At 37.1% G+C, this 19,963-nt stretch overlaps 1 protein-coding gene across 2 annotated transcripts in view; it reads left to right on the top strand.

Annotated features, from left to right (window-relative positions):
• TMPRSS11A (transmembrane serine protease 11A) overlaps nt 1–19,379 on the top strand; it is a 69,096-nt gene extending 49,717 nt beyond the window's left edge. For both annotated transcript variants that reach the window (XM_027836458.1, XM_027836459.1), the window contains 4 exons: nt 2,787–2,958; nt 6,591–6,850; nt 14,478–14,620; nt 18,439–19,379. In XM_027836458.1, the coding sequence (XP_027692259.1) occupies nt 2,787–2,958; nt 6,591–6,850; nt 14,478–14,620; nt 18,439–18,600 (737 nt within the window). In that variant the 3' untranslated portion in view covers nt 18,601–19,379. The remainder of the gene's footprint in view (nt 1–2,786; nt 2,959–6,590; nt 6,851–14,477; nt 14,621–18,438) is intronic.
• The last annotated feature ends 584 nt before the right edge of the window (nt 19,380–19,963 follow it).

The following is a 19,963-nucleotide window of genomic DNA, read 5'->3' as shown; positions in this document are numbered from 1 at the left end:
AAGGAAGGAAGGAAGGAAGGAAGGAAGGAAGGAAGGAAGGAAGGAAGAAAAAAAGGAATGAAGGAAAAAAGGAGGGAGGGAGAGAGGGAAGCAAGGAAGGAAGGAAGGAAGAAAGGAAGGGAGGAAGGAAGGCTGGATGGCAAGAAAAATGAAAGAAAGGAAGGAATGAAGAAAAGAAGGAGGGAAGAAAGGAGGAAAGGAAGGAAAAAGGAAGGAGGAAAGGATGAAAGGAAGGAGTAAAGAAGGAGGAAAGGTAGAAGGGAGGGAAGGAGGGAAGGAAAGATGAAAAGAAAGAGGGAGGGAACGAAGGAGTAAAAGCAGGAAAGGAAGGAAGGAGCAAATGAAGGAAGGAGAGGAGGAAAGAAAGAAAGATGGAAGGAAGAAGAAAAAGAAGAAAGGAAGAAGGGAGAAAAGGAAGGAAGATAGAAAGGAGGAAGGTAGAACAGAGGAAATGAAGGAAGGAGGAGGGGAAAAAGGAGGGAAGAGAAGGAGAGAGAGAGAAGGAAGGAAGGAAAGTAGCAAGGAGCAAAGGAAGGAGGGAAGGAAGGAAGAAAAGAAGGAATGATAGAAGAAAGGAAGGAGGGGAAGTAGGAAGGAGGGAAGATGGCAAGGAGTGAAAAGTAGGATAAGAAAGAAAGAAGGAAAAAGGGAAGGTAGCAAGGAGGGTAGAAAGGAAGGAAGAAAAGATGGAAGGAGGGAGGGAAGGTAGAAAGGGAAGGAAGGAGAGAAGGTAGGAGGGATTGAAGGTAGGAAGGACGGAAGACAGGAAGGAAGGAAGAAAATAAAGTAGGAGAGACTGAAGGTAGAAAGAAGGGAAGATAGAAAGGAGGAAAGAAAGGAGAGATATAAAGAAAGAGGAAGGGAAGGAGAAAAAGAGGGTAACAAGCAAGCACCCCTATGTATTAGTCATTGTGTTAAATGCTTTACAAACAGCTCATTGGATCCTCACAACAATGGTAGGAGATAGATCCTCTCTTTATCTCTATTTTACAATTAAGTAAACTGAGGCAGATAGAGGTTAAGTGACTTGCTGAGGGTCACACAGCTAGTAAGTATCTGAGGTCAGATTTGAACTCAGGTTTTCATGACTCCAGGCCCGGAACTCTCTACAATGTACCACTCAGCTGCCTACAGAGGTTCCCAAAGTGCGTGATACCACCCTGGGGGTGCTGGAATGATCTAGGAGGGCAGTAGTAGCCTCGGGTGCAATTGGAGGGCATTGAATAAAAACAAGGAAGCAATGGAAGCATAAGGAAAGAAGAGAAGAAAATTTTGAAAAACCGTTCATACATGTTTCTGTTGTGTAATCGAGTTAAAGTCAGAGTGATTACATTATTTTCCAAATAAACACACAAAATGCAAGTTATAATCAATCAGTGGTCAAGTCCACCAACAGGTCTTAACAAGCAAGTGTTGGCAGGAAAATATGTGGCACATTGTCAGGACACCCGGCATACATTGACAGGAAAATGTGCATGTAATGATTTGTTTACAATACGATATCATATGGTTACATGATGCAATTGTGTCATTAAAATTTCAATGCAGGAAAGAAAAACACAAATTTATAATAAATTATTAAGATGCATAATTTTTAATAAATATATTTTATATATTCTTTGAAATGATGCAAATTTCAAAAAATGTTAAAGGGTTAAAGAAAGTAGATTTTCAGGGGAGCACCGAGTAATCTTTAAAGGGGGGCAGTAGGCCAAATAATTTGGGAACCTTTGCTCCAGAATCTGCATTCTAGTTTAACAGCTTTTCAGCAACAAAGGTCAACTCCAAACTACAATGGGAAGTTTGAGTGGGATCTACTGAATTGTGGAATAACTAAATCTGTATTTGCAGGATAGATAGACATTGCTACAAATTAAATAAAGGAAAAGGTTTCATGCATCCTTCTTCCACTCCATTTGAAATCTCAGCAATCCTCAACTCTTCCTTTTCTCTCACCTTCTATATCCAATCACCTCCACATCTTTCTGTAGATTCACATAGCCATCACTCTAGTTCAGAAACTCACCATCTCTTGCTGGACTATCGTATTAGTCTACTAATTGGTCTCTGGGCCTCAAGTCTCTTCCTTTTCTAATCCATCATCCACACAACTGACAAAATAATCCTCCCAAATTAAAGTTCTGACTATATGACTCTCCATCTCAAGAATCTTTAATAATCTACTATTATTTATGGTATTAAAGACAAAGTCCTCAGTCCTTCATAATCTGATTCTACTCTACCTTTCCAGACATATTTCAAATCTTTCTCTTCATATATTCTATATTCTCACCATACTGGGACACTTACTGTCACCCAAACTCAATATTCCATCTCCCATCTCTGTATCTTTTACACAAGTTGTCCCCCATAACTGAACTGCATTGCCTCCCTCCACCTTTTAGAATCCTTAGCTCCTTTCAAGGCTAACTCAAATGCCACCTCCTATGAGAAGTCTTTCCTGATCCTAACAGTTTCTAGTTTCCTCTACCTCCCTTAATTTCCTTGAATTAATTTATCTATTTATGTGATGTTCCACTTAGTAGAATGTGAACTTCTTGAAACAGGTACTATTTTTTTTTTATCTTGTATGTTAGAGATGCTCAATAAATGTTTCTTGAATTAGTATTTATTACATTGTCCAATAACTTGTATGCTGTATAACCACTGATGATCTTGAAGAAACAAAAAAGTACTGTATTACAATACAATATGTCTACAAGTTCCCTTGTATAACTTGAAGGTGATTTATTGACACTTTTAATCATCCAACAAATTTGTTACAGGTTGTGGCAAACGAGTGACTCCAACAATAGTCAACAGAATAATTGGTGGAGAAATTGCACCAAAGTCTGCCTGGCCATGGCAAGCCAGTCTTCAGCATGACAATGTGCATCAATGTGGGGCCACTCTGATTAGTAACACATGGCTTGTTACGGCAGCTCACTGCTTTAAGAAGTAAGTTTTAATTAAATGGAATGATCCTATTAATCATAGGCTGAAACTCATTACTAGGAAAATGGCATTTTATTGAACTGCTCTTCCCAAATTCATTTAAACAAATTTTATTAGTGTAGGGAGGAAACAAGCTAAAGTAGAAAGAACACTGGACTATAAGACCTAGGTTCTAATGCTTATTCAACCACTAACTAGCTCTGTAGCCTAGGGTAAATTACTTAACATCCCCGAGTCTGAGTTTCCTCACCTGTAAAATCAAAGGGATTAGACTAAATGGTTTCTAACATTTTATATTCCTAAGCATCTCCTTGTGCCTTTATAAACTCTAGCTGCCTTGAAAACTATATTTTAAAATAGTAAAATTGAAGGTAATTTAAAGATCATCAAATCCAAACTTCCACAGTATCTAAGAATGCCTTCCATGGTATTCTTGACCAATGATCATCTAGTCTTCGCTTAAATCTCATTAGTGATGGGGAGCTAGATGGCTTACTACAGAGAGCATGGGCCTTTGAATCAGGAAGGCTTGATTTAAATTATTTTTCAGTGTCTTACTGGCTTGTGTGACCCTGAGCAACTTACAACCTTCTTTGCCTCAGTTTACTCATCTATAATAATAATAATAATAATAATAATAATAATAATAACAGCTAGCTTTACACAGTACTTTAAAGTTTGTAACTTTATACATGTTAATTCATTTGTAAAATAAGGGAGTTGTATAATCCTATATGTATATCCTATGATATTTTCATGTAGGCTTTTTCATTATTGGATGTCTAACTCTTAGAAAGGTTTTGTTAGGTGTATCTGAAACCTCCCTCCTTATAACTTCCATTAATTCATTCCAGTTCTGCCTTCTAGGCCAATTCAGGACAACTTTACTGTACTTTTTACACTACAGTCTTTCAAATTTTTGAAGACAACTACTAAATACTTGAAGATAGAGTTGGATGGTTTGACTGAGACTTTCCTATTGCAAATCTTGCATAGAGAATGGATTTAAGAAGAGAACAATATGGAGGAATGATGAGTTCCATTTTGGACATGTTAATAATAGCTAACATTTATAGAAAGCTTTAATGTTTACAAAACATTTTACATATGTTAACTCATTTGATCCTCAACACAACCTTGTGAAATAGGTACTATTCTTATTCTCATTTTACAGGTGGAGAAATTGAGGCTGAGAAAGGTTAAATGACTTGTCTAGAACCAATGTCTTGGACAGGATCTCAACTCAGGTTTTCATGACTCCACGTCCCATACTCCATCTACTGTGAAACCTAGCTGCAAGTTTGGTTACCTAGTTTGGTAACTCAACTTTGATATACATAGATATACAGTAGATAGTAAGAGATTCAAAACTAGAGTTCAAGAAAGTAAATTGATTTGGGAATTTATCTAAATAAAGACTTTGAGAGACAGTGTGGCATGTTGGACAGAATTCAGACTTTAAATCAGGAAAACTTAGCTCAAATTCTACCTCTGAGATTCAATAGCTCTGGGACTATAAGCAAGTTACTTAAACCCCCCTGGGCTTTATTTTTCTCATTTGTAAAATAGAAATATCATATAGTGTTATTAATAAAAATTCCAAGAGACAAAGTTTTCAGGTATTAATAATCAATTTATTAACTAGTTTAGCCAATAATCAATAAATTGATGGTCAGTGGTTGCTCTCAGTAACCAAAGACACCAAGGGAGACTCTGAAACACCTTAAATCAGTTGTGTACCTTCTGACAGGGAATTCCCGACAAGTGAAACTCAACCCTGATTGGTGGACATTTAATGAGGAGGTAGGCTAAAAGCTCCCAATTATCCCATAGTTGAAGGGAAGAGGTTAGCTGAGAACTTGGTTGGGTCATGATTTTTTAGCTCCCTCTAACAATCTGGGCACCCTGATCATGTTCTCTTTGGTTTGGTTTCTTCTTCATGAGCTGGGTCACTGTAAACTCTAATGAAGGGGATCAAGGACAGGAGTTCTTTCCCCTAGGGAGAAAACTCACCTACACTAGATTCTGTTTACACCCTAAACAGAAATCAGGTTTCCCAGTTGGGTGGGGTCTTGCTCTGGTGCCTTAAGCAGACCTGAAATGCTTCTGACATTCTTTTAGCTGGGGAGAGGCTCCTCTTCTAAGCTAACCTTTTTACAGAAAAGGGAGTATTACAAATTATTATAAAAAATCAAATGGTACAGCATTAAAATTAATTTCTTTCAACAGTTAGGGAGAGAAAAGAATCAGGGACAGTTTGATATTAAAATCTGAACAATTGTTGTGAGGTTGAGATGAGATAGTATATGTAAAGTGCCTTTTAAAATTCAAAACCACCATATGAATATTAATTATAATGATCATTAAAATTGGAAGAGAGACTAAGATCACCAAGGAAAATTGAATAAGAGGAGAAAAAGGGAAGGGAGGAGAGGAGAAAAAGGAAAAAAGAAGACAGAGCCTTAGGGGCAGGAGATAAGTAATTAAACAGCAAAGGAAAATGAAGAGTGGTTAGACAGAGAGAAGGGGAAGAGCAGTGTAATGAAAGTCAAGGAAAGAGAGAATGGTCAATGGCACCAAAAGCTAACAGGTAAAGGGGAATGAGGATCGAGAAAAATCATTAAAATCAGGAGTTAAGAGCAACTTCTGAGAGAGCAGTTTTAGTAGTATGGTGAGGTTGGAAACCAGACTGCAAAGAGTTAAGAAATGAATGAATAGTGAAGAAATGAAGGCATTAAGGGCAGACAACTCTTTCTAAGAGTTTGGCAATAAAAGGAAGAAAGAAACAAGATGATAACTCGAAGGAATGGCAGAGTCAAGGTAGGACTTTTAAATATTGAGTAGCCCTAAGCACATTTGTAGGTAGCAGGGAAGGAACCATTGGATAGGGAAATTAAAGATAAGGGAGAAAGGGAAAGATCACAGGAACAAATAGTGGTCAGAGGAGACAGAGACAATTCCACCAGGGGCAGATACATTAGCTTTGGTAAAGAGGGCTACATTTTCTTCAGAAACCGGAGCAAATGTGGAGAAGATAGACAAAGCAAATGAGGAGAGGATGGGCAAAGCTATAAAGGGGTTTATAAGAGCTGAAAAGAAGAGATCAGAGACTTTATAAAGGAAGACCATGACAATGAAAGATCTGGAAATGATGATATATGAGATGTGACCTTAGAGTAAAGAGACTGATTAAATGTATGACTTGTGGAATCACTCTCATTACTTTTATTTATTTGCTTGTTTGTTTTATTTGTCTTGTTTATATTTTCATTAACAGTGTAGAAACTCCCTACTCTTAGGAAGTTGCCCATGCTACTAGGAAGGTAAGTGACTTGCCAGAGGTCACACAACCAGTCTGTGACAAAAGTAATACTTAAAATCACAGGCTATTACCTTATAGTAATACCTTGTTCAAGGACCTGGGTGTTGTAATATTAGTTACTTAAAAGTAGGAATGTACTGCCTCCAGAAGTAATGAATTCCCCATAACTGGAGGACATCAAGTGGAGGTTAGATGATCGTTTGTAAGGAATGTTTGCAGAAGGCAGGCACAGGTTCAAGTAAATAAACTCTGAGAATTGATGAATCTAATGCTGTCCAATTCTTATAATTATTTTTTTCTGTATCTTTTACAGTTATCCCAGCCCACATGGATGGACTGTTAGTTTTGGTACAACTATTAACCCTCCTTTAATGAAAAGAAATATCAAAAGAATTGTGGTCCATGAAAGGTACCGTTCTCCAGCACGAGAGTACGACATTGCAGTAGTGCAGTTTTCTCCTCAAGTCACCTTTACTGATGATATACGCCGTATTTGTCTACCAGATGCATCTGATTATTTCCCACCTACTTCAACAGTCTATATCACAGGTTTTGGAGCTCTTTTGTATGGTGGTAGGTATCTCAGAAAAGACTGTGATGACCCAAGCACTTCTTAAGCCAGCATGATACATTCTCATTAACATTACTTAATCAGCCTACTTGTAATGAAGGTGATTTTGTGGCACAGTTAATTGAACACTGTACCTAGAATCAGAAAGGCCTGAGTTCAAAACCTGATTCAGATACTCACTAGCTGTGTGACCCTGAGCAAATCATTTGACCACTCTTGACCTCAGGTTCTCATCTATAAAATGGGAAAAATAATTACTTCTACTTTAAGGGTTTTTGTGAGGACCAAATGAAATTTTGCAAATCTTAAAGCACTGTAACAATGCTATTATCATTACGATTATTATTAATTATTATTGTTGTTATTATTACAATGGAAGTGAACGATAGCATTAAACTTTGTTACTCTTTGATGTTTTTGTTTTTACCTCATGTCTCCTGAAACATATAATACCTTTTACCTATGATACCCTTCTATTCCCCTAAACATTGGTCCCTGCCCAAGCTCATCATTTCTAGGACTCCATCTATATCCTTTTCATGACTTCATTCCTGTCTTCACTCTAGATCACTCATTCCAGAGAAAACAATTTCTGCAGGAAACTTTTTTTTTTATTTAAGGTTGTTTACTTATAGTATTGATCAAACTATAAGCTGCAGTCCCCTACTCGTGGTTTGTTTCATGTTTCTCAGTTATCAGAGAATTTAATCAATCAATTGACAAACATATTACCTTAAGATAACAGACCTAATCAAGAATGAGGTACTTAAAATTAACAATTAACCTTGCACAATGTTAACTATTTTTTTCCTCCCTACAAATGACAGTTAACATTTGAGTCATGAAACACTGAGAGAGGCATTAGACAAGAAAGATGAGCCCTGCCACCAAGTCATTGTGATACCCAAACTCCAGACTCAGCAGAATCTAATTCTGAATCTGGGAAGCTATTTTTAAACCATAAATAATTTAATATTGAGAGTGATCAGGAATGAAGAGCAATGAACTTCTCAGAATTAATTATAAAACACAAACTGTAGTATTTGTCTCTTGCCAAATTAGTCTCCTTTGGGATTTTATGATAATTTTAAGTAAAGATATTATTTAAACTAAGATACTTCTTTCTGTTGATAACTCAAGTAATTATCAATTCACCATGACTATCACAGTGAAATTGAACTCTTTCTACCTCTGCATCTGTTGGAAATCTGATTACCAATTAGTTAAAAGTACATACCCTAAATAACCAACAAATCCTCATTAGCCAAAGAGCTAAAAGAAAACAAACTAGGGCAATATGGTATAGTAAATAGAACGCTAAGTTACATTAAACTACTTGGTTAGGTAGGTGCTACAATGGATAGAGTATTGAGCTCTATCTGGAATCAGGATGACCTGAGTTCAGATCCAGTCTCAGATACTTACTATATGCATGATGCCCGGGCAAGTCGTCTAACCTCTGTTTAACTCAGTTTCTCCAACTATAAAATGGCGATACTAATAACACCTACCTCTCAGAGTTGTTGTGAGAATCATATGAGACAGCAATTATAAAATGCCTGGCACATAGTAAGCACCATATAAATGTTAGCTGTTATTATTACTAGTCCTAGCTCTGTCATTTAATTAGCTGTGTAACCTAGAATAGGATATGCAATCTTCCTGGGCTTTGGTTTGTTTATATATAAAATGAACTGTTTGGATTAGATAATCTCTAGGGTCACCTTCAGCACTAATATTCTGTGATTTATCCTCTGTGAAACCATATGGTAGGAAAATAAATACAATGAAAATGGACATTTAGGGCCCATAATGTTAAAGGTTTATGGGTCTATCTATACATGGTAACCTAATAGGCAGAATTTGTAACTTCTATAATTGATAAATCAGGGAACAATGTTGGTATATGTCAACTAGAGACCAGAAGTTACAATGACAACTGGTGTGCCATAGGTAAAGGTTCCATAATGAAGTGAGATTCAGAGTGACCCCAGCCCAAACTCCACTCCTGATTTTTCAGAAGACCTTAATATAGCTGACAAAGGCTATAGGCTTTCATTTTCAGTTTTTTTATTAATTATATTCTTCAAGAAGAATTTATTAAGTTACTACTATGTGAGAACATAACTTTGGTTTTAGGAAACTTGAAATCAATAAATAGAATTCCCACTAGCAAAAGGCGAATCATAGTAGCTGTACATTATTCCAGCACTTATCACAGTGGCTGGCACATAGTAAGTTCTTAAGGAATATTTACTGATTGATTGATTCTTGGCATGGAAAATACCCATACTATATAATCCTAAAACATACACACAAATTCCAAACTCCATAGATAATGTCTATCATGTTTATCAACAATATGTATATCACTGATGTCTTCAAATACAATATTCAATATAAAGTTCATTTGGACTATTTGGGTCTTCTCTTTAGCGATAAGATGCTATCTTTATTTGACCTTTGCTTTTTTTCTTTTGCAAAAACAATCCAAGTTACTAAAATATAGTTCCCCTATAATTGATGATGGTTAAATCCCATCAGAACAAATACCACTAAAATTAAAAAAAAAGTCCACGACCCATTTTTATAGAAAAACTTCTAGGACATCAAAATAGCAAAGTAATGTGAATAATTCTCCAAATATTACTGAAATAATATCTAACATGAAGTCTTACGTTAAAATTGTATCTTGATCTGGTCCCCCAACCACCTCCTGCCTTTCTAGTTAGTATAGCAAGTTTAGAAGTATCCAATAAAAAGTAACTATAGCAGGAAGTAAGATTGCAAAGGGGTACCCAGAAGTTACTCACAGATTGTCCCAAAAATCAAAAGAGCATAATTTGCAAACTTCATCATATATTAATAAAAAATCACATCCTAAGACTATGTGATAAAACAGGGGAAGCTATGAGGGACTTGCTATCAGGGCCTTTTGGCCCTATGATCTCACATAAACTCCAGGCATCCACAATAAGACCAGTAGAACATTAAATGTTGATAATAACGTTGAGATGAGGTAGATATGATAATGAACTAACCCCAAGCAAGGAGGCATAGGTAAGAGTTAGTCTTTTCCCCCACCAAAACTTCAAATTCCTGCCCCCCAAATACTCTTCCATCTCTATCTGGTTCCAGGCTGCTGAGTGCTCCCAATTCTTCATGAGTTAGTCTCTGTCTCTTCCTTTCCCACTTTCTTCTCCATGCTGCCTGCTTTACTCCACCTCATCCTCATTCCCACAGTCTGCCTCTATGACCCCACCCCACCTTTAGTGCTGCTTATCTCTGTACTTTCTGTACGATTTGCCCCTGCATCCTTAATGTGTTACTAAAGTGTGATTGAAGCATTACTCCCCACTACCACTATGACCTTCCCTGGTGAGGAACCAAAAAATCAGTCATATCTACCCCCATTTCATAATTCTATAAATTAATAAGTAATTCAAGTGTTCAATCATTTTTAAAGAGAATTTCATTCCATTTTTTGGGGGGGGGAGGGTTCAACCAAAGAAAACAAAGAATGATGTCACAGGGATTGGCATGGCAGAATTACTCCACTTGGAGCGAGCAGTAGTGGGTACTTCATTAATCTTCGAATTATTGTGATTTTTAAGGACCCTACATGAAAAAATAGTAAATGAGTTCAGAGACGGATCAAAAGAAGGTGATAAGTATTTCTAGTGTAACTCGTGATAACTGCATGAAAGCATCACCTACATTGGTGAAGGGAATATTAATTTTAGTTAAGATACCAATCCTTGAAGTAAATGAGTTCAGAATAGATAAATATATATCTTCTTTGTTAACAAAGGCATGTTCCTTTAAGATGGAAAGATCTAGGCCTGTATTCTGTTGCTGTGCTCTAAGATAGACCATTCCATCATTTAACTAATATTTATTAAGCATCAATAGGCTAGACACCATGCTAGGCACTGGGGATACAAACAGCAGTGAAACAGTCTCTGCTCTGACAGACCTCCTATGCTACCAGGAGTGAGGTAGAATGTGCTGGAGCCAGACTGTACTGGTTCTTGAAAGCTGGTTGCTAAATTTTCAGTACAGGTATTTACATCTCAGAAATTGGCAAACGCTACAAGTCAGGGCTTGTTTTATTTTTTTTTGTTTTGTTGATTGTCTAGATTTTAAAAAATGATGGAGAAAATGTTAGTAATGCATATTAAACTTAAAAGTGTATCCTATATACATTTCCCTCCTCCCTGCCAGAGAACTGAATGTTAAACATTTATCAGCATACCCCTGCATGGGGATGGGTTTCAACATGTAACCAATTAAGTATAGTATCAGGAAAACTGAGGAAGAATAAAATACTAACAACTATACCTCAGCTGAGCCTTGAATAAAGATACCATTTATGACAGGCAGAAAAAAGGAAGAAGTGCATTCCAGGCATGGAAGATGGCTTACATAAATGTACCAAGGTGGGAGAAACTACTAGTCCAATATGGCTAAATGTAGAGTGTATGAAAGGCAGCAATATGAAATAGGGTTGGAAAAGCATGTGGGAACTAGATAGTGGAGTGCCTCAAATGCTAAGCTACTGAGTTCATATTTTATCTTATGGAAAGCTATAGAAAATGTTTAGCAGGGCATTGGGATTAGTCAGATCTTATGCCTTAGGAAGACAATTTTGGAAGTTGTAAGGAGGAAATGACTCTGAGGTACCTGGGTAACTTGGAGGATGATGGTACTTTAATCAGAAAATGGGAAATTTGAAGGAAAAATCATTTGATATAGGTAGATATTTCATAACTTTAGGCATGTTGTATTTGAGATTCCACATGTGATTCAGGAGGAAATATCCAGCATTAAATTAATAATGTATGTCTAGAGTTCAGAAGAGAGATTAAGCCTGGTTATGTGATTTGGGAGCCTCAGTTGAATCTCTATTTGGTAATAAGATCTCAGAAAGAATATATAGAGAGAAGAGGAACCAGAATAAAATCTTGGGGAACACCCATGCAAAGAAGGCCAAAAAAATGATCCTGCAAAGCACACTAAGAAGCAATCAGACAAGTAGAAAAAAAATTAGAAAAATAAAATGTCACAAAAACCAGAGAAGAACAAAGTCTCTAGGAGGTGGGGGATGAGAGAACGGTCTTAAAAGTTGCAGAGAAGTCCAGAAGGATGACAAGTGACAAAAGAGGTTAAGAGATCACTAGTAAATGAGCAGAGCAGTTTCATTTATGTGATGGGATCAGCTAGATTGCAAGGGAGAATTCAGTGGGGTAATGGAGAGTGAGAAAGTGGAAGCAAGAATGTAGATGATTCTAGCAGTTTGGCATTGAGAGGGAGAAAAAATTTATAAGATGATGGTGTGTGTGATCAAGTAAATGTTTTACTCAGAGATCTCAGAATCCTGCCTCTTGAGCAGGTCATAAAAACACCTTGAATATGTTGGTGGTGGTGGTCTTCATTCTCAAAGAAGACCAATGACATCACAAGGGTGACGTCCTGACTTGCACACGAATTGGATTTCTATGATAGGTTTCTTCAACCCCAACAGCTTTGCACCTGCCAGGTTGTTTGGTTCAATCAGTTGCTATACTTGTTCCCCAGTCTAGAGCCTGAAGCAAAAACCTCATTCAACTAAAAAGTCATTTATAAGTAAACAGGATTATCTGAGTTCAGGTGGGAGGCCAGCTTTGAAAACAAAAATGACTTCATGTTCCAATGTGAATTTCCAAGTTTTAAAAAACATTTTCAAACCTTTATAACCTCAGAAAAACTTGGAAAGATTTACGTGAACTGATGCAAAGTAAAATGCACTATGTACAAAGTAACAGCAATATTTTAAGATAATCAGCTGTGAATGATTTTGCTATTCTCAGCAATACAATGATCCAAGTCTCTGAAGGACTTATGATGAAAAATGCTATCCATCACCAGACAAAGAACTGATGGTGTCTGAATACAGATTGAGGCATACTTTTTTTAACTTCATTCTTCTTGAGTTTTTTTTATCTATGTCTTCTTTTATAATATGACTATTATGAAAATGTTTTGCATGACTAGACATGATACACATTTGATATTGCTATATCAAATTGCTTGTCTTCTTAATGGGAGGGGGGAGAAAGAAAGGGAGAGAATTTGGAACTCAAAATTTTAAAAATAATGTTAAAAATTGTTTTTACACGTAACTGGGGGAAAATAAAATACTAAATAAGGGGAAAAAAAGCTTAACAACACATATAACAGACCAAATCAGAATTGAAACTTTACTAAGAAGAAAGGTTTGAAAATAAACCATTTTATCTTTTTAACAAAGCTGCTCAAGTTTTCTGGAAAAGAAAATAAACTACTCTTAAGTTTCTAGAGGTACTTTTTTTTTTAATGCCAGGGAAATGATTATAGATAGATAGATAGATAGATAGATAGATAGATTGATAGATATGTATGTATGTATGTATGTATGTATAAATATGTATATATATATATATATATATATATATATATATATGTCAAGTTTAACTTCAAGATTCTCCAGATAATTTCCTCACTAGAAATGGCTTATGATGGGATGGTCATGAATTCATTATCACCAACAAGAGGCAGAATATTGTTATGTCTACAGCTGGTCTCAGATCCAGGATGACCTGGATTCAAGTCCTGCCTGTGACAAATATTGACTATGGGGCAAGTTAGGCAAGTTACTCAGCCTCTGTTCTTTGAAATTGTAAATAGCAAAGAAAGTGTTGACCTGCATCAGCAGACAGGACTTCCCATTCATTGGCAGAAAGAGTTTCCTCAAATGCAAAGGTATTGAGAGTCCCCTCATCTGGGGCTTCTCTTTACCATAGAAATCACAAATCCAGTCCCAGCCCCCCAATGGCACCTCATTTTTACAACATTCTAAGGGTTGCAAAATGGTTTCCTCACAATTCTAGGAGGTAGGTAGGGCATGTGTCATTATTTCTGTCAACACCTATGATCTCCTTGTTATAGTAAATTCCCTAAGATCCCAGTATAGGTTCCCTTGTGTCTTCCAGCATGGGGGACAACTGAAAATTCCTCTGTTGCTTAAGAGTCTTAGAGAGCTCCTTGGGGCAGTTAGAGGTTAGGTGACTTGCTCGTGATCACAAAGCTGGTATGTTTCAGAGGCAAGAATTAAGCCTAATATGCCAGACTTCCAAAGCAGGCAGTCTACCAGGGGTGGGGAACCTGTAGCCTCGAGGCCAAATGTGACCCTCTAGGTCCTCAAGTGCAGTCCTTTGACTGAATCCAAACTTCACAGAACAAATCCAACAAATCAGTCAAAGGACCACACTTGAGGACCTAGAGGGCCACATGTGGCCTCAAGTCTACAGGTTCCCTACTCCTGGTTTAGCCACTACTTGATACTTCCTCTCAGAATGTTGTTTATTAATTCTTCCTCCATTTCACACTCAGGGAAACCAAAGATAATAGATGGATGTTAAATGACTTTGCCTCTGATCACACAGCTAGCAAAAACCCAGGTTTTGACTCATATCAGGCACTTCTACTGAAGCTAATGAAATTAGAAAAAGTAGGAAAACTATTCACTTCATTGTAGTGATGGCTTGCTTTGATACTTTATCAAAGGGTATTGATTGTAAATACTATACCTTTTTTTTCCTTTATCCTTAGGAGACTCACAGAATGAACTTCGACAAGCAGCAGTAGAAATCATAAGTGACGAAATATGCAAGCAGCCACATGTATATGGCAAAGAGATAACATACGGAATGTTTTGTGCTGGTTTCTTGGAAGGAATTTATGATGCCTGCAGGGTAGGTTGGGTAGTAATTACTTTGCTATTGCTATCATTACTACTATAAAAAAATCCATCTGATCCAGGAAATACTTTAATATTCTTTGCAAAATGGAAACTAAAAGTATGGTGTTGACTCACAGTAAATATAATTCTAAATCATCAGACACACACAACCAGTAAACTATTAGCAGTGTAAAATGTTGTTTAATTGATTTGGAAGAAGGAGAAATAGGAATTGAAAGATATAGGGACCTAGTGATATCATTTGATCTGTGTCCCATTCAAACTTATCTCAGTTAGATGTCCTAGGATGACAAGTGTGCTAGTAAATATTTAATAACCAGATTCTCCCAACCCCCCCCAAAAAATATACGCAACATACTTTTGTCTTTAATTAATACTATTAACATTTTCTCCATCACTTTTAAGTCTAGAAAGCAATAAAACAATAAATCAAGCCTTGATTTATAGCATTTGTCAATTTCTAAAATTTAAATGTTCACACCAAAAATTTAACAATCAGCTCTCCCAAGCTGGTTACAGCTAGCTTCATCATACTTCAGCCTAAGATTCTCCTATCATTTCTGCAATTGATACAAGCACAACTTCTACATGAAGTGCTCAGTAAGAACAACCAAATTAACTAAGCCTCTGTGCTCTCTCATGTCATAATGCCTCCCATTATAACAAATAAAAATGCTACTATTTTTTTTTTCAGGCAATTGGGGTTAAGTGACTTGCCCAGGGTCACATAGCTAGTAAGTTTCAAATGTTTGGTCTGAAGCCAGATTTGAACTCAGGTCCTTTTGACTTCAGTGCTGGTGCTCTATCCACTGTGCCACCCTGCTGCCCCCCCCAATGTTACTTTTACAACAATAATTTGAAACTCCCTCTCTTTCTATTACCATGGAAATGAAAGAGGGAAAAGCCATTATATAGTGAAAGTGGCCCTATCCAATATCCCATCAAGCAGAAATATCTTGACAATCACTAATAAGAGGACAAAAAAAGGGGGGGACATAGAGGTTTACTCAAATAGCAGCACATTACCACTGATGACATGCTCTAGAAGAGTGAAATTCATCATCAAGAACATGTCTGTCCAGGAAAAGAGGTAGGTCAGTCATGTAGCAAGGAGAGACAGCTTGAATATTTCTCATGAAATACTAAAAGAACTAGGAGAAAAAGTGATTTGGGTAGATTTTCTATGGAGAATTTATATAAATACCTGAACAAGAATCACACAGCCTGGGAAGGTATGAATGGGATTGAGAACTGTACCAGCTGAAAGAATACTCACTCTGATAGATTTGTAGTAACAAAAGCTATGTTCAAATCTCAGCTCCACTTCTTACTTCTTTTATCTTTGGGCAAGTCACTTATCTCACTAAGCCTAGGTATGTGTTTTGACTTTTTGTAGTAATTTTTTTGTGATTTTTTTTTTCCAAACCAAAGAGAAGAGTGCATTATGGAAAACTGTTCTGTGCTTTTAATAACCCTAAACCAGGGATGGAGAACCTTTGGCCTCAAGGCCACATGTAGCTCTCTAGGATCTCAAATGTAGCCCTTTGACTGAATCCAAACATCACAGAACAAATCCCTTAATAAATGGATTTATTCTATAAAACTCTGACTCAGTCAAAATTCCAACTCAGCCACATCCAAGGACCTAGAAGGCCACATGTGGCCTCAAGGTCAAAGGTTCTGCACCCCTGCCCTAAACCTTTCATTAAAACAATGACCTATCTTTTTAATATCAATATATTTGTTGATGCTATATACCAGTGAGTCATGTAATATCCTGGTTGTTAAAGAATTGAAGTTATGGGTCATCAAGAGGTCAGTGGAAAATTATATGATGGGTATGACTGGGCTACAATATATTCTCAATGAAAAATTACGTGAAGAAATAGAATAAAAGGAATCATCATCAAGATGTTATCAAGAAAGATAGATCAACTGATGTCTGTTCCATTGGTTGGACATCTATCCACATGATGTCAAGAAATTAAGAGGATGACCCTCATCAGTAGTAGGTTTAATAATAAATGTTTGTTGTTGTTGACTTTACTAACTGTTACTACACTTTGATATAAAGATGTGACTCAAAGATTCTCCAGAGGCTCAGAACAGGCTGGATATACATATGAAGGGACCAGAATGCAATTACATGGCTAGAAGTTACCTAGATGAGCTTTTTTCTCTACCTTTATCCCCTCGTCCCCACTATGCATACATGGGAGAAAGGAAGGGTTCAAAAGTGGGATTTCTGAACCTCAAAAATATTTGGCACTTAGTGGGAAAGTAACTATTACTTGGCTTATCATTTTCCCCACAAATTCTCCCCTTTTTCCTAATTCTCAAATACTGCAGAGGGTACCTGTGACACTAAAAAGCATACTCTTCCCCTTGATTCTCGCTTTAGACTTTTGTGACACACTTCTCTCCTATTTCTCCTCCAACCTGTCTGACTACTTTGTTTCCATGTATTTTCACTGGCTTTTCCTCCATTCATTAAATGCTCTCCCTGCTCATTTCAATCTCTTGGTTTTCCTGGCTTTATTCAGGACTCAGCTAAAATTCTTCTGATGAGGTTTGAGGTTGCTGGGAACCCTGAAATGTAAGGGTCCAGGGTGAGTCTGCCTTGGAAGAATTCAAGCATTCAAGCCTTCATTTAGTCAAAGTAGGGAGGTTTATTGTAATGCCAATAGAGCAGACTAGATTCCTAAGAATCTGCAGCTTGATGGGGGTGAGATTGATACTTATATACAAAAAAGACCATGAGAAGATCTGGAAGGGATTAGGAAATGGTAAGTAGCTTGGGGTGCACCAGAGGTAACCATGAAAGGGTCTAGATAGAATTAAGGAGTAGTAAATAGCCGGGGGTGGCCCAGGTGCAGCAGTGAAAGGAATTAAGTGGTCTGAGGTGGGTCAGAGAGCCACAGTGAAAGGACTATTGCATATCTAGGGGCTGGGATGGGCCAGATGCCTCTAGTAAGGTGCCAGGGACTGGGTTGTATGGGAAAATTCAGGGACTGGGTTGTTGAAATGTATGGGAAAATTCAGGTTCCAAGTCCCATCACCCATCACTTCCTTCTGCAAGAATCCTTTCAATGTCCCCTTCAATGCTAGTGCCTTCCCTCTGCAATTACCTCCAATTTACCCTGTACATAATTCATGCACATAACTGTTGCATGTTGTCTCCTGCTCCCCCCACCTTAGACTATGATGTTTCTTGAGGTCAGGAACTGCTTTTGCCTTTCTTAGTCAGTCAATAACCATTTACTAAGTGCCAGGTATTATGCTGAGCACTAAGAAGACAAAAGTAAAAGACAATCCTTATTCTCAAGGAGCTCATCATCTAGCACCTAGCACAATGCCTAGAACATAATAGGTGCTTAACAAAATGCTTGCTTGCTTGGCTTATCAGCTAGCCTTCAGAGATTAAAATTGGATGGTATAAGAAATGCTTTCCATAAACCAGGGTAAAGCATCTAACAAAGAGCCCCAGCTCTTGAACAGGAAGTATAAAGAAAAGACTAAACCTGAGAGCATTGACCTGACCCTGCATGGTATGATCTTACTCTTTATTCTAAAGAGTACCCTGCTTGGGATTGAGAACCTTTTGCTGGGGAGATAAGTGGCTTTCATAGTCAGTATTCTTAGGAAACAAGAGCACAGGAACAGAAAGGAGGTCTTTTTGCTGGTCCTAATTAAAGGTTTCTAAAAGCACTTGTAATGATAATCAACTAAGACAATATACAGGAAGTGTTTTTTGTAAACAAAATGTGCTATGCAAATGAAAACCACTCATTGTTTCTTTTTTCTCCTCAGGGTGATTCTGGTGGACCCCTAGTTGTAAAAGACTCTAAAGATACTTGGTATCTCCTTGGAATTGTGAGTTGGGGTGATAACTGTGGTCGGGTGAACAAGCCTGGAGTCTATACTCAAATAACTTATTATCGGAAGTGGATTGCCTCAAAAACTGGTCTCTAAAAGAGCTCTTTTTATGCAGGGCATATCTGAAACTCCCAATCTTTAGCCATGTGTATATCCTTAAGGTTTGGTTGAACAGTTGCCCATATCAACATAATACAAATACAGTAAAATGCATTTACATTTAGGAAGGTGGGGGTTTATTCAGCCAATGTATCCATAGTCAATTTGTAATGCTTTAAAAAACATTAATCATGAAGATTTGCCTGATTTTAAATAACCATTTCTATGTGATTTCTGTCCCTTAGAAAAGAGTGCATATAGGAGAACCAGGCAAATATCAAGTGGGAATCTCAGATGTTTTGAAATGTGCCTTTTGGGATCATCTGTTCCTAATTTTGAGTATGATTGGGGAAAAAATGTTTTGGAGTTTTTTCTATAGCTCTAGAAATCCATTCTTTATTTTGCTATGCTTTTCCAGCATGTTACACATTTGTTTTGTCTTTCTCCCACTCTTATCCTCAAGGAGAGCCAGGAGGAAAAGCTACCATCCCATTAGCCTGAGAAAGGATCCTATCACCCTAGAGCTTCAGCTGCTTCTATTCCCAGTGGGGAGCACTCCAAAAGACAAAACTGGCATCACAGTGAATTAGACCAGAGATTTGCCATCTTTTTTGGAATCTTGATGCCCTCTTGTTGCTTTATTTTTTTTAGATTATTCAACTTTTTTTCACTCTCCAGAACATATATTCATAGAACTAGATGCATATTTTATTTATTGAAACAAAAATAAATTTTTTTATTTACTATATTAAAAAACAACATTGCATAGCAAATAGAGAGCTGGTCTCTGAGTCAGCAAGACTTGGGTTCAATTCTTACTTCTATGGGCTGAGTGACCTTGGGCATGGTACTTAACATCTCAGCACCCAAGGCAAATCTCTAAAACTAAGTTAGAGTAGAGGTCAAGCTGCATAAGTGAAGGAAGTCCCTAATTCTGAGCTCCCCTATACCATTGGTATAGTTGGACAACTTGTGTTTTTATTGAGAAGAGAGTGGTTTAAAAATTATGCAGTGCTTTGATGTAAGTCAAATCACTTGGGAATCTGAATCAACTTGGTCATAAGATCCCTCCAGATCTAAAATTATAAAATTTTCTAATTCTATAAATTCTTGAATTGACTATTAAGAACTGGCATGCATTTATTAATTTACACCACTAGGGGGCAACATAGACTATTATCATAATAAAAATAAATCTGACCCAAAACAATGGGACAGGCTAAATAAAGGCCTTTAATTCTATAGGGAGCATTTTATTTCTCCAGTGTTAATATAGCCAATTACTCCCTGAGACTCTTTGACAGTCAGATGGCAAAATCTTACTCCAAATGTGCCTTCCAAGTAACTTCTCCCCATAGGT

Source organism: Vombatus ursinus, unplaced genomic scaffold, assembly GCF_900497805.2.
Source record: "Vombatus ursinus unplaced genomic scaffold, bare-nosed wombat genome assembly UNPS02014818.1, whole genome shotgun sequence".
In the NCBI taxonomy this organism is placed as follows: domain Eukaryota; kingdom Metazoa; phylum Chordata; class Mammalia; order Diprotodontia; family Vombatidae; genus Vombatus; species Vombatus ursinus.
Note: the sequence above shows the minus strand (reverse complement) of the source record. Positions and strands in the feature narration are given on the sequence as shown.